The sequence below is a fragment of the Anomalospiza imberbis genome, chromosome 15 (assembly GCF_031753505.1).
Source record: "Anomalospiza imberbis isolate Cuckoo-Finch-1a 21T00152 chromosome 15, ASM3175350v1, whole genome shotgun sequence".
Classification (NCBI taxonomy): domain Eukaryota; kingdom Metazoa; phylum Chordata; class Aves; order Passeriformes; family Viduidae; genus Anomalospiza; species Anomalospiza imberbis.
Window position 1 is genome coordinate 4,562,985 of NC_089695.1, and position 18,543 is coordinate 4,581,527.

The 18,543-nt window shown below is 45.5% G+C and overlaps 1 protein-coding gene across 4 annotated transcripts in view; it reads left to right on the top strand.

The window, feature by feature from the left end:
• Positions 1–18,543, top strand: part of SLIT3 (slit guidance ligand 3) — a 483,584-nt gene that overhangs the window by 447,074 nt on the left and 17,967 nt on the right. For all 4 annotated transcript variants that reach the window (XM_068205597.1, XM_068205596.1, XM_068205599.1 and 1 more), the window contains 4 exons: positions 2,799–2,892; positions 7,695–7,832; positions 12,034–12,274; positions 13,725–13,855. In XM_068205597.1, the coding sequence (XP_068061698.1) occupies positions 2,799–2,892; positions 7,695–7,832; positions 12,034–12,274; positions 13,725–13,855 (604 nt within the window). The remainder of the gene's footprint in view (positions 1–2,798; positions 2,893–7,694; positions 7,833–12,033; positions 12,275–13,724; positions 13,856–18,543) is intronic.

The window sequence follows — 18,543 nt, forward strand, 5'->3', positions numbered from 1 at the left end:
GGGTTTTGCTTTTCAAAAAGTGTTTTATTTCCCTGGCATGCTTTCTGCAGCATCTACTGAACGTTGGTGGAGCCTGAAATAATGACCAAGAGGTATTTTCTTCCTGAGATGAGGCTGCTCTAGTTGCAAGGCGTTCCCAAGTGAGCTCCCTAATGAGTGATAGATGGGAAAAATAACAGGAAGGATCCTTAAATGTTCCAAGTTTTGCATGAAAAATATCTTTTTTTTGGATGCTGTGTTTGGTACCTAGCCTAGAATTCTCCTACATTTTGATAGTGGTGTCTTCAGAGTGACACAGTGAGTCATAATATTTGACATTTGGGGAGATTTTTACTGGATCTCTAAGCACTTGTCAAGACTGTTCAGAAGAATACTTTAAGAAGAATTATGATTTCCTTTGAGAGTTTTGATACCGTTCATATTTTTTTAAAGCCTGTTTCCTTTGCTTCAAAACAAAACAAAAGAAAAAATAGAAACTTCAAAAGTATGTTTTGACCATTTTTAGTGAAAGGACAGTTGAAGGCATCTATCCACACTATCTTCAGTTATTAGATGGTCTTCCAAAATTATTTCCAGCTTTAGCTCATTTGAGCTCTTTTAATGTCACCAGCCAGTTAATTTTTTTGGTGTTTATTTTCACATAACATCCATAGCACACGAGGGACATGGGGAGTATCAAGATGACAAACTGGCAGTTCTCCAAGCTTTGTAGCAAGGTCTGGCCTGCTCATGTTCAGGTCTGAGGGAGTGCCTTTGTTAGTTTTTGGGAGGGTTGGTGGCCTGTGGATTTGGGGATGGCAGTAAACAGACCTATCCCAGTTCTGCCACCTCAGAATGTGTCAATAGCCGTCCCCAGTGCTCACAGCTGTAAGAACTGAACATCTCTCGTTGCTTTTGAGGAGCAACAAAGTACAGTGGCCAGCCCCAAGCCCAGTGAACGATCTGTTCCCTGGCTCCCATGGATCTGCAGTGCTTGGTTTCTTTGGCACCTGCCCCTTTCCTGAGCCGGATACGTTCATTATATTTGCACAGGGTTTGTCCAGGGCTGTGAAAAGACTTGGTAGCCTTTAATAGTGGTGGCTTCCTGGGATTCCTTGGCTCCAGGTGGAATTGCTTGTCCTGTAACTGCTGTGAACAGTAAACTGCAGGTTGCCATGCCAGACTCCCCTGGCAGTGCCAAGCCCAGCCCACCACAAAGCCAGGAGGGCGTGTATAACCCAGGAGGATGGGGTTTGTGCTGGCAGTGCCCCCTCCCATGGGTTGTATTCCTGCTCTCATTTACACTTGTCAGCTCTCGAAAGCAGATCTAGGACACGTTCCACGTTTGAAACGCGCAAAAACAATTGAGTAGTTTTGGCAAATACATATCATATTTCCATTCTAACAGGAAGAGTCATATCAAGAGCTGTGTGTCTTGTACTGGAGGGAGGCTGGACACGTGGGAGGAACAACCTGACAGAGCAGTAGCACCTGGGGGAGTTATCAAACCCCACCTATCAGCATCAGAGTCATCCTCAAAACTGTGCTCTCAGCCAGCGCACCAGATCTCAGAACTGATAAAAGATGATGGTTCTGATTTGCATTTTCCATCTGAATTTTGATCTTTGTGGTTTGCTTGGCTTGTGTTTTCAAGTGTTTCTCCGTAACCACTAGAGTATAGAGAAATGTAAGGATTTTTGGAAATGGCATTTCTCCCAGGACAGGTGGAGCTGCAGCTCCATGGAAACCTTCCAGAACAATGCCAGCCCACCAGTGCCTCCCACATTACCCTTTTTCCCCACCATTCCCATGGCCTGTTGTTTATGTGATGGTGTGTACCGTGTATAGGCACAGAAAATATGTGTAACCTTGAAACCCTGCAGATGTGCTTCTCTGGTAGAGCTGCACAGGGGGCTTTGGGACTGTAGCTTTTGGGGGTTCCATGTTGAGATTACCCGACCTTTGCTTTTCCTGCAAGGCTCTGGGAGGTGTGGGGTAGGTTTCTGTGTGATTCTGGGGAAGGCAAAGATCTCTGTGGTCTTTGGCTGGATCTCAAATCCTGGGGTACTGAAGTGTGACCTAATAATTTAGGACTCAGAGAAGGATTGTATTTAAATAAACTATCACAGTTTGAACATTCTACAGCTATTAATTATTAAAACTCATACAAATCCAGGGAGGTTCGTGGCATGTTATACACCATACCTAGAAACAGCTGAGTTGGGCTTACATGAAGTAGATTTTTTTCTGAAAAGACATCATCTCCTGTGAGCACAATAGAGCTAGTACTTCTCTTATAAATAGTGAATGTTTTATAATTGCATGCAGTCCTAAAGCTGGTTCCTATTATGGAGAGTCACAGAGGTTTTGGGGGGAGGGTTTGTGGGTTGTTGTTCTTTCCCAGAATGATGTCAAATCAGCTTCTTTGGTAGTGTATTAACCATGGCTGAAGTACGTGCCCGTGTGAAAATGTTACGGTCTAATGAGCAACTTCACTTTTGTGTCACTTTCTTGCTTTGAAATAAGAGGTTCTGGGTCAGGAAGTGCCCATTTGATCCCTCGTCTGTCTCCAAGTGCAGTTCATACGTCAGTGCTTTTTATACCAGGCTTTCAAATCCATGTGATAGAAACAGTGTGGTCTCTGTAGGTCAAAGGAGCTGATTTAATGAAGTCTCATGTGCCCTCAACAAGCAATTTTGTCACTTCCTGCTGAACCACTGAGCTGTCTCCACGTAGGGAGATTGGCCATCCCTGGACATCATGGGTGTTCAGGATTGCTCAAACTGCGTTACAACTTCTTTGCTTTTCCTTTGCCTCAGGTGAACTGTGTGATGAGGTGATTAACCACTGTGTTCCTGATCTAAATCCCTGCCAGCATGAGTCCAAATGTGTTCCCCTGGACAAAGGAACCAGGTAAGAGTGTGTGTGTGTTGGTCTCTACACAGAGGGCACATTCATCCATTGCCTTGACTGGAGTTGTACTGGCAATCAGTGCAGAGCAAAAATCACCAAAATTAACACAAATAATGCAAGACTATACACATTTCAGTATGTGCCACCCACATTTTAACTTTAATGCATCCATACATTCTTTTCTAGCTGTCTGTGGTTTACTAAAAATAATGGATGTACCCTCAGAGCAGAGGAATATTCCTGAATAGAGAGAATAGGAGCATGGCAATAGGAAAATTTATGGAAAAGTCACTGCAAAGTACCTTATCCTACATCACAAACCAAGGACAGTTCCCTTATGTGCTCCTTAGGGCACTAATAAATTCAAGCAGTGTAACAGGAGCCTGAACAGATCCAGAGCTGGATGGCTCCAGCTCAGGAGCCACCTTTTCCATTGGCCTTGCTTACCCCATCTGGGGTTTGGTGATGTCTGTGTTTGCATTTTCCTGTTGGCAATGACATTGACTGTGTCACAGGGCGAGAGGAAGCCTCATGTCCTGCATGGCAGCAAAGCACCTGGAGCTTTGGGCCTGGGGACTTGTGAGAGGTGCACAGTGGCAGCGTTCATGGCTTGTCTGAACAGGGACTTGCAGAGCAATTCAGCAAATAGAGACAGTCAGCTGGAAAGTCCAGCTCTGGGAAAACCTTCTCAGGAAAAGATCTCTGAGACAAATCCAAGAGAGTTCAGTGCAGAGTGAGCTGCTCTCTGCACCTTCCCTAAGGCTGTTTTCACAGCCACAGATTCCCTCCTGGGGCCCTGCCCAGGAGAGGGAAGGTAGCAGGCTTTGTTCCTCCTGGTAACTTCCAGCTGAGGTCAGACCGTGTCCTGTGAAGCAATGTCAGAACAGTGTAAGCTGACACACAGGACATTTCAGGAGACTTAAAAGGAGATGAACCAAAATCTTAGAGAGGGTGGCTATCTCAAGGGCAGCTGACTCTCTGCTAGACAGTCAGGCAGTACAATACAAGCCTTTCTTTTGGGTGAAAAACCTTCAGACAGAAATGTTCCCAAATCTTGAAGAAGGTGAAGCTATTAAATTATTAGGATGGCTCCTGAACTGATCTGTAGGCACTAGACAAGGAGGTGTGTGCCAGTGCATAAATAGTCGCTGATGTTCTTTCCCGGTTTCTTTCCCAGTTAATCCATCATTTGGTTAATCCAGCACCTTTGGTTAATTCAGTAGCTACATCATGTTATGAGGTAAAGGCTTGTAACTCAAATTGCCTTCTTCTGGAGCATGAAAGGGTGCAGACAGCTGTGGCCCTGAATGGTTTTCCCATACTGGAAGCATTGTCATTCCTGCCACCCAAACAATTTGAGTAAACAGGATACTTTTTCTCACATGCTTTCTAGAACAGTGTTCTTCACAGTAGGGCCCTTGAGGGGAGCTAAATAACTGCTTTTAAGTATTTTTCTGCTACTCTTTGTTGTGTTATTCTTCCCACTATAGAACACTACAGAAAAATCCATAATTTCTTTACTCCTACTGTCCCATTTTGCTTTCTAGCAGCCAAACTTGAGAGGTGAAGGAGCCTTGAATGTAGAGGTGTCCAAGCACTGCTATTTCTTTCACACTTTGGTGACACCAAACCATTCAGAAATGAGCCCTCAGCAGCTGTGCAGTGATGTATGGATGCTGCTGGGGCTCAGTGCAGACAGCAGCCTGTGCTCCTGTGCTGTAGCTGGTCCCCTGCTGGTGCAGGATAAAGCTCCTGCAGGAGGGGTCTGGCTCCTGTCTGTCCTGTCTGCTGCAGAGGCAGGCTCTGAGCCCTGGCCATGTGAGCAGGACCCGCCGGTCAGCCTGTCCTGCCCTCAGCTCTGGTCAGTCTGCAGCTCTGCAGAGGGAAGAAAAGATGACAAAGACAGGGAAAAAATAGGAAGCCAAGTGATTTATTGGCGTGGGGGGGAAATTCCATTCTGGCCCTGCGATAGAAGCCGTGATTCACGGCTTTAATACAACAGACACTGAGTGCATGCAGATGCAAATCCCCTCAGATAGGCCAACAATTTAAACACCACCGGACATGTTTTAGGCTCTCTGTGATACTGGGAATGTTGCCATCACTACAAGGCTGTAACAGAAAACAAGATTTCAACTGTGGAGGTGTCAGATGGTCACTGGGAAATGAAATATCTAATCAGGTAAATTACTCTCTTACCAGGATCAGAACATGAAGGAGTCTTTGGCACCTTCTTTACTGCATCAGACTTTTACTGACTGACACTCAGTCCCTTGCTGGCACTGTGTGGGATTGTGGGATTGTGGGATGGATTTACCATGCCACCATTCCCTGATGGCACAGACCCCGTGTTTCTAGGAGGAGTCCAGATGAGGAACTCATGGGGTTGAATTTCTCACCTCCTAGACTTCAGGCAGGCATTTTTGGTAGCTTCAGCTTAGATGTGACACACCAAGAGCTCAGAGAAGACTGACCCAAAGGGAATTCCATGCTTCTAAAGCCAAGCTTGGAAGCAAACTGGACTATTTCAATGTGTCTTTGGCTGCACAGAGCTCTTTGCTTTTGGAGTTAAATTTGCAGGTGGCTTTCCTCCCTTCCAGCCTCCACATCTTTAGTATGCTGTTACTATATAGAAGAAGAGTAGCTTTCTGTATGCCAGAAAACAAAACAAAAAAACAGCCTTTAACACAATGAAATTACTTCCAAAAAATAACTTCAAGAAAGGAGCATGTTTTTCCATTCACTGTATTGATGTTGGAGCATGATATAAATATACTTTATTATTCTAAAGCTTGGAATTATTACCTGACAGCTTAAAATGCTGATTTAATGCAGCCCTGCAGAGAAAAGTGGTGGTTCTGTCATTACTGAGATAGCCAATACACATCATAAAATTGATGCATGGCAGCCCTGAATAAGGAACTGCACATTGTTCATTATTACATCACTTTATATTAGGACTGCAGGGATCAATAAAAAACAACAGGATTAAATGCTGCCAGTTCCCCTCACAAAGTCTTTTGATTGACACTATTTCCTTGCAGGTGTGTCTGCAATGCTGCCAGAAAATTTTGCCCATTTCTTAGGGTTTGGGCAGGAACACTTCTTGTTTTTTGCTCTTTGCTCTGATTTGTCATCTCCATTATGCTATTCACAGTATTCCCCGAGGCACCAAGGTGTGAAATAGCAGTATCACACGTGCAGAGCTGGGACATGGACCCTCCTGTGCCTGCCAAGGCTGCTGGTGGGGGCTGCCCTGCAGGGAGGGTGGAGATTCTGCATGCACCTACCCCTGCCCATCGACAGCCGAGATGAACAGGCTGTGCCCCATTTCCTGCAGCTGTAGCCAGTCAAGCCATGCTCTGAAAGGGAGACTGGAGCTCACATGGTCTGTGCCTAGGCGGGGTGGCTGCTGTCCCCCTGCAGCCACTCCCTGGCCATTGGCACTCACAGGACACTGTTCTGTCCTGCAGTGTCACCCAGCTCAGCCCTGGGAGCAGCCACGTGCTGTCACTGGGAGCAGCAGTCAGCACAATGATGCTGCCTGGGCAGTGGAAGTGTTTCTTCCTCATCACTCCTGTGTGTCCAGTTCCTCTGAAGAGGTTTTCCACAAGGTGCTCCTCCTGCATTTACCCCACCAGGCTGCTGGCAGGGAGGAGGAGGAGGAGTAGGCCAGCTGAAGAGATTGATGGAGCTGCAGTCTCTCTCCTGATGCCCCACCCTCAGCTTTATAATGTCTCTTCTCTTCCAGCTCTCAGTGACTCTCCAGCATATTGGGTCCAACCTCAGGCTCTAGCAAGAGCACAAACCTCTTTTAGAGCTGAAATTCTCTGCAGCTCTTCCCCTAATTTGGTTGAAGTGGTATGCCTTTTGTTTTCCAGATGTGCAACATCCAGCTGGGAGGACTAAAATGTGTTTTATGGACTAAACAGTGTTAATGACTAAACATTGTCTACAGTATAGATTCAAAATAAGGTTGCTCAGCAATCCCAAAAGATCTGATCCAAGTCAGAGACTTTGGGATGCATTTTCTATTGTCAGGTTACAAACTTCTGCAAGACTTATAAATAGAAATGCTGATGCAGCCTTCGTACAGCAAACTCGAGAATTGTATAAAATAAAACCAACAGGCAATGTCTGCAGGTTTGGGTACATCCCACTGTGCTCCATCCCACGGTGTCACCCCACAGCAGAAGGTGCAGTGTCACCATGGCATAGGACACACTGCAAAGAAAACTTTCCATTGTAGCAGCAGCACTTTGCCTTGCCGATGAATGGAAAGCAGGTGGTGGTCTCAAAACTTGGTCTTTCTCTCTGAATTTGCTGAGGTTTATAGCTTGTGTACAGATTATTTCTGTTTGGAAGGTGGACCCTTCCTGTGCTCCATGAAGCTGCACAGGGCCAAGCTCAGACACCCAGCAGTGTGCAGGCATTGGCAAAATCATACTCTGGGGCATCAGAGGCACTGCCCTTGCAGAATATTGCCCCTTGAGTCTGTAAGGTTAGGGAGGGGATTGTCATCTTTAGCACAGCTGGGAGTCTGCAGGGTGAACACCCTTCCCACAGACTCGGCTGAGGAGAAGCTGTGGGATGGTGGTGCTTTGCTCCACTGGAATTCCAGCAGATTGCAGAACCTCAAATGCAGCCAGCTGGGAGGGACCTGATCCTTTTTGACGGCAGGAGCTGTGCTTGATGCTGCCGGGAATAATTGCAAACATCTCCCCACCCCAAATCCAAGAGGTGCTGGGCTGCCGGGGTGAATGCTGAAAGGAGCCATTAACAGGGATGTTCCTGCCTTCCAGATGCGAGTGCTTGCCAGGCTACAGCGGCAAGCACTGTGAAGTGGATGATGACGACTGCGTGGGCCACAAGTGCCGGCACGGAGCCGCCTGCGTGGACGCGGTCAATGGCTACACCTGCGTGTGCCCGCAGGGCTTCAGGTAGGGCAGCGCTGCACTCCAGAGCCCCCCATCCTCAGCAGCCTCTAACAGCACTGATCTGGCATCCTCAGCAGCCTCTAACAGCACTGATCTGGCATCCTCAGCAGCCTCTAACAGCACTGATCTGGCATCCTCAGCAGCATCTAACCCAGCACTGATCTGGCATCCTCAGCAGCCTCTAACCCAGCACCGAGCTGATACCCCCCTGTCAACGGGTGCCTCAAGCCCTGTCCCTGCTTAAAAAGAGATTTTAACAAGTTAACCGGCAATTCTTGCTTGGAAAGCAGAGATTTTGGGGCAGTGCTGTGTGAGTGTGCCTGCCCCAGCCATCCCTGCTAACATGCTGAGCACACCTTTAACACACTCACATGGAGATAAACCCTGCATGTGCAGAGGGAGCAAAGGATAATAAAATTGTGTTTATGAACCCTCCCAACTAGCTGCAAGGAAAACGTGAGTCTGAAGATTTTGTGGCAGTGTCTCTGTGCCTCTCGGATGAGCTCAGTATGATTCAGGCTGTAAATTTCCAGCCTCTCATTCTGACAGCTGCCAATATATCTGACTCCTGGAAATCTCTGTCTGTCAAAGATAAGTGTGTTCCTCCAAATGGATTCACTAATCATTGCCTGGGGCTGGATACTGGCTTCCTTCCAGCTAAACCTTTTCTGTGTTTGAAATACACACATGAGACAAAGAAGGAGTACCTGAAAAGATCAGTCTTGACAAAGCAGAAATTGCATGAACACTTATAAATCATCTTCTCTGCTTTGTATCTGCAACTGTTTTCATTCTTCTTGCTTTCATCCTTGCTGGTTTGGGGTTTTTTTCCTTCCCTCTCAACACACATTTCTGTTGCAAAGCAGACAGCCTTCCTTGAATAGGCATTGATATATAACATGATGTCAGCCCGTGGTTCCACAGAATCAGACTTGTTATTTACAAGGTATCGGATATCCTCTGAATTTCAAATTCATACCCTTCTCTCCATGTTTCACTCTCTGCTTCAGTCCATTTGATGGCCCTAGGGATCTTGCAGATTGGTGACTAGTAAGGCTAACGTGACTGTGGGATGTAAATCCTCAGTGTTATCTAATTGTTAGAGTTGAGAAATGGGATTGCAAAGCCATGTCTGGAGTCAAGGGTAACTTGAGCCTGTCATCAGATGGGACTGACTGGGAGACTTTTGCTGCAGGTCCCCTGATTTTCTCAGGCCTGTAAGCACTAGGCAGTGATGAATGTGAGGGTTTTTTTCTGGGCAAGCAGAGTCACAGTGTTTGTCAGAGATGTTCTGAGTTGACACAGCTGGGTGGAGCAGCAGTGGTAGGTGGGAGGTTGGTCTGGTCCCTTCCCACTTACCAAAGAGCTCTACTGGCAATTTAGGCAGTGCCCCAGGTTGTGTGGTCTCACAGCAGGGGTTCAAGAGCAGAAGCTGGAACAGTCCAGTCTTCTCTCCTCAAATGAGGGGGTCTCGTTCCACTAACAGTCCTCCAAGTAGAGGAAGCAAGCTCCAAAACTCAACTACCAGCTTAGACAGCACTTCACAGCCCAAGGCAGCCATGGGCAAGCAAAGTAATTCCACTGCCTGTCAACAGCACAGCCGGGATTGAGTTCTCCTGTTTGCTTTCTTTTTTTTTTTTTTCCACTAGTCCATGTCACTACCCTAAATTTCCTGTGCAAGATGCAAGGAAGACAAGGGTCTCTGGGGAGGAAAACCTCACACTGAGCACTACTACACTCCCTCTGCCAAGGCAGACAGCAAGATGGAGCCCCATGTGTTCTCCATGCAGAACAGTCCCTGATCTTGTTTGATTTCAGGATTAAAATTCTGCTAACAAAATATGATCTCATTATTCTTCCCATGACTCAAGCCTTTTGTAGTTTAAAGGCCCGCTGCTCTGAAGGGGGCTCTGAGCTTTGGGTTTTTTCCTGTTAAGATTACAAATGCAAATATGGTGATTGACAGAGTTCAGCCTTCTGATGTTCAGGGCTACAGACTCCCCTGTCCTCACAGCTGCTTTGGGCACGGTGATGTGTGGCAAGGAGATAACTGGGCAAGTGTTTGAAGGCTGCAAGTGTTGATGAAAAGGAGACAACACAAGGGGTGGTCTGACAAAGGTATCTAGGAGACCTAAGATGATGATTAATAAAGTTTTTTGGCTAAGTATCAGGAATCATTTCCCAGCAGTGAGTTTGCAGAGTGCCCTCCCAATTATCCAGAGCTTATGCTGTTGTAATAAAAGCACAGACCCATAATGATTTTATGGTTGTCACTACGCTGTGTGTCAAAGCCATTTGGAGGCACACATTAAAAAGATGTTAAAACTTCCATCCTCGCACGGCTGAACAAATGGCACTTGGCTAATTCTGAACAGCGTAGGTAGGGCCTCATGCACAGTGAGGCTCTCATGACAGCCCCAGAAATCAATAGTGCCACCATGCACACACTCACTCTCCTATTTCATCACTTCCCATTCACTGGTCAGGTGTAGTTGTGCTCCATGCAGCACCTTTCCTTAGCACTCACCAACTTCAGAATATGCTTTCCTCCTGAAAAGTTTTCAGTGTTTTCTTCCCAAAATAGCACTCATTTGCCCCCTGCAGATGAAAACATTCTAGAGAATTTATGAGCCCCGCTGAATAAACCCCGAGTTCTCAAAGCTTCCCTCCAGCAATCAGCCTCACAGTAGTGCTGCCTGATAAATGCTGCTCTGGTGGGGAAGCACACATTAAGCTGCAGAGCCTGATGGAAGCACTGCTCCTCTGTGGTGCAGATGCTTCCGAGTTCTCCACTGGGACAGATTGCTGCAAGGAACTCGCAGTGATTATTTAAATAAATGAGATTGTACCAGGCAGAATGGACTTGGCCAAGCTATGGAAGTCAGGCTGTGTTCCACATTCCACTGCTGGGGAAATAATTTCTATTAATTATTTCTATATATATACTTTTTAAAAATGTTTAAAATTAAAAAGGAAAGGGGCTTGACAGACACTGTCACTAATATAAGTTCTAGGTGCCAGTATCAGGAGAGCTGCCCTGGTAAAGCCACACACCAGAGGGGTTTCACAGCAAGCAAGGGTGTGCAGGAGCCATAGCAGGAGTTTGGGGAATCTTTCAGGGCAGCACTAAGCACAGACACTCTGGCTTCTTCCAACATTTGCTTTCTGTTAGTGGAGGCTGTTGCGGGTCACATGGATTTTTTATGATGATTATTTTTAACTTCCAAAAAATTAAAATTATATGCACTGATTTTCCTTCTGTTTCCTACTTGCTGCCGAAGACAAAACAAAACAATGGGCATTAGGTAGAATGGAGCTCACAGGCTGGGTTAGCAGTGCTCTGTTCTGCTGGTACCTCTGGAAAGGGGTTCCCTTGTTTGCCACTCACAAGAGCAGAGTAGACTCAAATCACAGATGTAGGATGGGGAGATCTCACGTTTGGGCTTAAATGGCTCACAGACTTCACTGGGAACCTCTGCAGGGCACAGTGTGGGTGGAAGCAGTTTCAGCCAGGCTGCAGTGCCTTGCAGAGCTGAAGAATCAGCACAAAGGGCAGTTCAGTGTCTGCACTGGCTTGTTCACATCCAGCCCAGGATTCCTGCCAGCACTCAGCTGTGCTCCTTTCACATCAGGCAGCAGGCACATGGAGGCTGGACCTCAGAGCCACTACTCCAAAGCAGAATGGCAGTGATGCCCTAGGATTTTAGCTGTAAAACTAGCCTAGGATTTTAGTGTACAACTCTAAAACTCCATAGCCTATCAGCTGCTGAGATTTATTGAGATAAACAATTTCTCTCTAGGCCTGAAACTCAAGGACACCTCACTGTCTCAGGCCCCGAGAGATGTAAACAACAGTGATTTGTGGGGGGGCAAACTTGAAGTAAATGACTTCATTACCTGAAGCTGTAATTGGAGGATTAACCCCTGAGATGTAAATGGACCAAACTGATAATTACCTGAAAAACTCATGACCATCATCCCACCTGGGTCACCAGAAACTGATGCCTTGGAGTGGCTACCTAAAACAGGCTAGACAAGATTAGGAGAGTAAAAGCAGGTATTTATTAAAGGCCTTCTGCTTTTATTCTCTTAATCTTGTGCAGCCTCCTTTTTTAGGCAGCCACTCCAAGGCATCAGCAGCACCTGAAGTCAAACCAAGCAAGCCATGGTGACTGAGGCTGTCTGCCCTCCCTTTGCTGTGCAGTGGCCTGTTCTGCGAGACGCCGCCGCCCATGGTGCTGCTGCAGACCAGCCCGTGTGACAACTACGAGTGCCAGCACGGCGCGCAGTGCATCGTGGCGCAGCACGAGCCCGTGTGCCGCTGCCTGGCCGGCTTCGCGGGACAGCGCTGCGAGAAGCTCATCACCGTCAACTTCGTGGGCAAGGACTCCTACGTGGAGCTGCCCTCCGCCAAAATCCGCCCTCAGGCCAACATCTCCCTCCAGGTAGGTCAGAGTAAAGACTGAGCTGGAGGCTGCATGGGTAAAAATTGACATTTATTGGCAATACCAGTGATGCTGGGTCCTCCTGCAATTGTAGAAAAATGCATTTTCTAATCTACTGTAAAGTTTCAGTTTCTGGTGAATTTTGTCTTTGAGATAGTTCCAATTAATCAGTTTCTTTGTTGATATTTAGCATTACGTGACTGTACCAAGCCAGAACAGTGAATGTGTGTGGATGTGACAGCCTGGCCAGAGAGACAGCTAGCTAAGTTTTCCCAGAACAGGCCCAGGAGACTTTAGAGAGCTGGAGATAAACAATGATACCCAATTATTAACAACAACCTGCAGTGGTGTTTTTCTAATATCTGTTTTCTTGTTATTCTCATAAGATTGTTTACAAATGGGTGTCTTGTTAATTAGCCAGTCAGGTGAAATGTATTGATTAAATGACCAGTCAGTCCACCTGTATTGGACCATTGTACAAAAGAAGCAGTTTCAGTAAAGACAGCGTGCTTATGCCACTTAGCCTTCTGTCTCTGTGTCATTTGTGACTTAAGAATGACAGATGTGCAACTGCAGGGTTCGACTGCTTCAAATAGAAAGAGAAGGGTTGAACTCTTCTACACGGTGAATATTTTTAAGGAAATTCTTGCCTGTATCAGTAGCACCTACACAACCACAAAAAAGAACAAATTACAAAGGTAATTGTAGAATAGTTTGACCTTCAGACACTTGGCTTTTGAGGATATGAAACCCACAGGTTTAATTCACTATTCACAAGAAAGAAAAGCAAATGAACAAGTGAAATCCATGCACAGAGACATTTAACCTGTAAGATGCATGTGTCTCATGCTGATGGAACAGGGGCTGCTGGCCAAAGTCCTGGAAAAATTTGTGAGCCACTTGTCTGCTCTAAAATCATTGAAATGTGAAGGAGTGACTGAGGCACCAGTGTACCTTTGTGGGCACACATTCTGCCTCCAGAATCTCTCCACACTCTGATTCCCAGACTGGCAACACAACCAGGGATGATTCAGGAGAGCTCCGTGTCTTCCTACTGATTCTTCCTACAGCACTGTGTTTCATCCTGTACAGCTTGGTGTTCAGTGTCAGGATGCTTCTTAAAACAGGCTGCTCTGAATGGCCTCTCTGGACAATATTTTGCTTATTCAGCAGACAGAAGGCCTGGGATTTTGATACAGGCCTAAGGTTCAGAAGACAACAGAAAACTGGTTCTCATGTGAAATGGGAAGTTGACCTGTGTGGGTGAGCCCACCCAAGGGCTCCAGACCTTTCTGTGCCTCCTGGCTCTTGCTCTCATTGCTGCTCATATATATGATGTGTTAAAGTATATTTGAATGGCCTATATGATTTTGGTTTGTTTTTAAATACAGGTTTATTCCTTTTATTAATCATTCTCAAGCAATCTTACGTGGTTATGAACGTTTCACAGGTAGCCACGGACAAGGACAATGGCATTTTACTGTACAAAGGAGACAATGATCCTTTGGCTCTGGAGTTGTACCAAGGACACGTGAGGCTCATCTATGACACCCTGAACTCTCCACCCACCACAGTATACAGGTAAGTGGCTAAGCTCTTCCAAGACAGTTGATTTCCAAAACTGGTAGAGGAGAGGTAAGATTTTTCTAAACAATGTGCACCAGAGAAAAACCTTTTATTTTACTTCAAGGTATCTCTTTTATGCATGTAATTAGATAAGAAAGTCAGAACAAAGACTTAGCTGGAGGCTGCATGGGTAAAAGCTGATATTTATTGGCAATACCAGTAATGCTGTATCCTCCTGTAAGTGTAGAAAAATGCATTTTCTAATCTACTGTAAAGTTTCAGTTTCTGGTGAATTTTGTCCTTGAGATAGTTCCAATTAATCAGTTTCTTTGTTGATATTTAGCATTAAGTGACTCTACCAAGACAGAACAGTGAATGTGAAACTGCAGAGTTAAACTGCCTCAAATAGGAGGAGGGCTGAACTCTTCTACAGGGTGAATATTTTTAAGGAAATTCTTGCCTGTATCAGTAGCACCTACACAACCACAAAAAAGAACAAATTACAAAGGTAATTGTAGAATAGTTTGACTTTCAGACACTTGGCTTTTGAGGATATGAAATCCACAGGTTTTTTTACTCACTATTCACAAGAAAGAAAAGAAATGCACAAGTAAAATCCATGCACAGAAACATTCCTGCAGGAAGGAGGGATGTGCTGCCCTTTTCCTCTACAGTTCCTTCAGCATCCCTCTCCCCTGGATGTTATTTTCAAGCCCTGTTGCTCTGGTTTGCTCTGAGCACAGATGCAGCTGTGACCACACAGAGTATTTTGGGTTGAGCACAGACTCCTGGCACTGTGTGTGCAGCAGAGCTGCAATTCCCAGCCCAGCTCACGCTGTGGGGAAGAGCATCCTGCTGGAGCAAGGGACAGCATGGATGTCACCACGCATCACCCACCTCGTACTTTTCTCAGAAAGTTTTCTCAGCACTTGCTAACACTTGAGCCTCCCAGGGAATTTTCTTTAGGGAGGAAATGGTGACATTTTTAAGAAAATGAAAACATTTCTTTCTGTATTAAAGCGAACTGAATAGTACCAATGCAGACATGTTGCCAGGAAGAGCACTGGCTTGTCCCCTGTAGGAATGAAGGAAGTAGTTTGCCCATGGTTTTCACCAGCTGGATGGATAGGTGTGAAAAACGTCTCCGTGTGTGGCCGCTGATCCTAACTGATCAGCTGTTAGAGCAAAGCTGAAGTTGATAAACCGTTTTATGGTCTAATTAGAACAGAGGGAAAGCTCGTTATGTGTCGGGGGTGACAGGTCCATGTGGATGTTTGCTGGCCAAAGTCACTGTGGCAGAGTGGGGACAGGAGCTGCTGCCACCACCACACAAACAACATTCCATGGATCCACTGCCTTCTGGCAGAGCCGCCGGGGTGGTGGGTGCAGTGTCCTCCTTGTCCCCACGCCCTTCCCAGGGATCAAGGAGGAGGGCTCCATTCACACTGACACCTCATTACCATAAGATTAATGGCCCGTTCACTCCATCTTGTGCACCCTGCTCTGCTGAGATGGGAAAGGAGCTGCTTAATACGATGCCCTTTCTGAAATGTCACTCTAATCTTTTATTAGTTTAAGGAGTGGAGCAAAATGGGATTAGCATGGAGCTCGATGGGAAAAGATTAGGTTGATTGAGAAAAACTGCAGCTAAAGAATGTCAGAAAGGGCCTCTAAATAGATTAAAAGTCTTGTTTTCCTTAAAGGCTGAAGAAGGAGCAGGAAAACCTGCTTGTTCCCTTACAAACATAGGATTTAAGGGTAGAAGGCGTAAGTGGATCAGGTTTGATCTCTCTGTTTGACTTTTAGCTAAGGCCGGAGCTCTGTTTGGCCGAAGACATGACTTCCAGCTTGGCGCACAGTTTTGGCAGGAAAACACCAAATAACAGAAAGTCCCCCATTTCCTTTTAGCTTGGACAATGGTGAATTATTTCCATTATCCAGGCATTGGCCATCATTTCTAAGTTGTGTCACTAATACCTTCTGGATTGTTTAGAGGCTTTCTCGAGGGAAATTAAAGTCTACTTATACCTGGACCTGGTTCCCATGAGTTTATCTGGACTTTTATTTGCATTTTCTCCTAATCTGCATTTTGATGAAATGAATGGCTGGTTCAGTGTGATGCATTTTATCACAACCTGAAGAATTTGGGAAACTCCTTTCTTCAACTTCCACAATTTTCATTTGTCATTAAAAACAAGGTTGCCAGAAGAACCTGTAACATCCTGACCTCACCACTGGTAAAACAGTTTGCCTTTCCTACTGCCTTGTCCCTGCTGTCTTGTTTAGACGCCTCATTTCAGTTTCAATCTCAGTAAAAGTGGACTGTTTGCCTTTGCAAAGCCCTGTTGAAAGACTATGAGATTAATTTTCACAGTCAATATCATGTTCTGCTCCCCTCCAAAGCAGTCCACTTTTTGGACTGGATGAGCAGGGCTTTGGCTCTTGGTTTTTCCCCAGAAGAATCTGCCAGAAGAGGAAGGAGGAGGCCTTAAAATGCTGCCTGGTGGGAGCTGTGCCAGCTACAGCTGCAGGAAATCTGTCACTGACCTGGTCCTGGGTTGTAACTGAGATGTTTTGCTGGCTATTTCAGGTACTCCCAGGATGGGATGTGGGAAGTCATTGGCAAGCCACATGATCTGTAATTCCTCATCAGTCTCCATGATAAGATTTATTAATAGTACTTACAAACAGTAAAATTAGCAAAGTACTGGCTAATACAGGTAATATCCTGTAGGGATAAGATAAAAGCTGTTGTTTGGGAAGCCAGCAGTGCGTAAGTCACACTTGGTGGTAATTTTCCACAGTATTCTACAAGGATGAAGCACTCCCTGTGCCCCAGCCCCGTGGGAAAAGCTGGGGGAAGGTTGGCACCAGACACAGGGGGTGCTCTCAGCTTGCTGTGAGCTCTGAGTGGCTCTGCTGCAGAGCTGCTGTGGGGATAGCAGGGCAGGGATGTGCCACAGGAGTGGACTGTCAGGAAAGAGATGTTCACTTTAACTCCTCTGGGAAGGCAGGTTGTCCCTGGCTACCAGAGGGAACCTGTTCCTGTATTTTAGTCGCTCCTCTGAGCAGATTGAACCAGAACTGCATTACAAAGTCAGTCTGGAAAAGCCCAAGATAACTGGCTGTACATTCAGGTTTGCTTAACATGTGTTTGTCCCTGTGGTAGGTTTGGATAGAAAGGTTAAAGTTGACGTTGGGCTTCTCTTTCATTCCAGTCAGGTAAAGGTCAGCACATGTCCAGTGGAAATGACTACCTAAAATTCCCTGTCATTTATCATCAAGTTAGAGAGAAATACAAGTTAATGCAGTGATATAATATAATGCAATGACAGAACTCACCCTTTTAAAGGAAATCTGACTAATCTTTTACTGGAACCTGTCACTTGTGAGCTGCAGAAAAAAATGGTTTCCTGGACATCAGAGTAAAGCTCTTATAGAAGATCTGTTTTTGAAACAGGATTCCAAGTTATTGTTTCTTTTATTTTATTTAATGGACAAATGAGTACAGGAATCTTTTTCTTTATTGCCCTCCTGGTTTCTGCACTGCTCAGAGTTACTCTTCCATGCCATGACAGTGCTTGGTGCCACTCCAACAGTGAGTTCTTGAAGTAAATATTTTACACAGATGCTGTACCTTAATTTAAAGATGCCAACTGGTAAGAAACGTGCTGCTTTTACTTACTACCACCGTCCAATTGTTAAAAGTTTTAATTAACAAAGAGCAGTTAATTCCATAGTTCCAGCATTCAGCCATTGACACTGGTATCTGTTTAACTGTATTCTACAGGGAGAACTCCCTATTTTCAGTCTTTTTTCCCACATCTGTTCCTTGAGCCAGAGATAAGACCTTACTTGTAAACTTTTCTCCGATAGATTTTATGCTGCCATACAGTCATATTGATTTGGATGCTGAAATAATCCTTCCTAATACAAATGGAAAACAGAACTTTGACACAAACTGCTGATGTAATTCCCTCCGGAGTTCCCAGATTGCCATGTTGCACACAGACTGTTATATCTGTTAAAGAGCAAGATGCAGGCGTCGTTGGTGTAAAATCATATGCTATCATGCAAGGTTCCTGACAGTAGTGGAAAAGGAGGCAGTTAGGAAAAGAATGGATTATATTTGTCTTTCTGTAGAGACTACACCCAAATTACATTATAATTCCTTTTAAAAGTATCCTTGCATAATCTGCTTTCAAAAATGCTACATCACTAAAAATATTCCTTGTAGATTGTATCATGCAGTTCTCATGGTCTGGCTGACTCTTACATAGCATAGCTGGATGTTCTTGTGGTTAAAGCCAAAGGCCTGAAATGAAGGAGCTTACATTCCTACTGTATCTGTTTCAGATGTGATGACTGCAACATGACAAACTAAATCTGGTTCCCTGTGCACACTAAAAAGTAGAGAAAGGCATGAATAATACAAAAGATGTTTCAGAAATGTGCTGCAGGTCTCTGGAGGGTGAGGTTCCTGCTCCCCTGTCCCTCCAGGCTGTGGAACAGCACAAGGTTCTTATGCTGGTGGCATCTGTAAACTTCTGTGTCCTTCCACTCCCTCAGGCTCTGCCCGTGGCTCTGGAGCTTGGGAGCTGCTGGAACTCAGTGTCCAGCACTGTCCAGCACTGTCCCTGGCCATGCCACTGCTGAAAGGATGTGCTGCTCCCCAAAGACTTTGGTCATCTACTCGAGTTTCT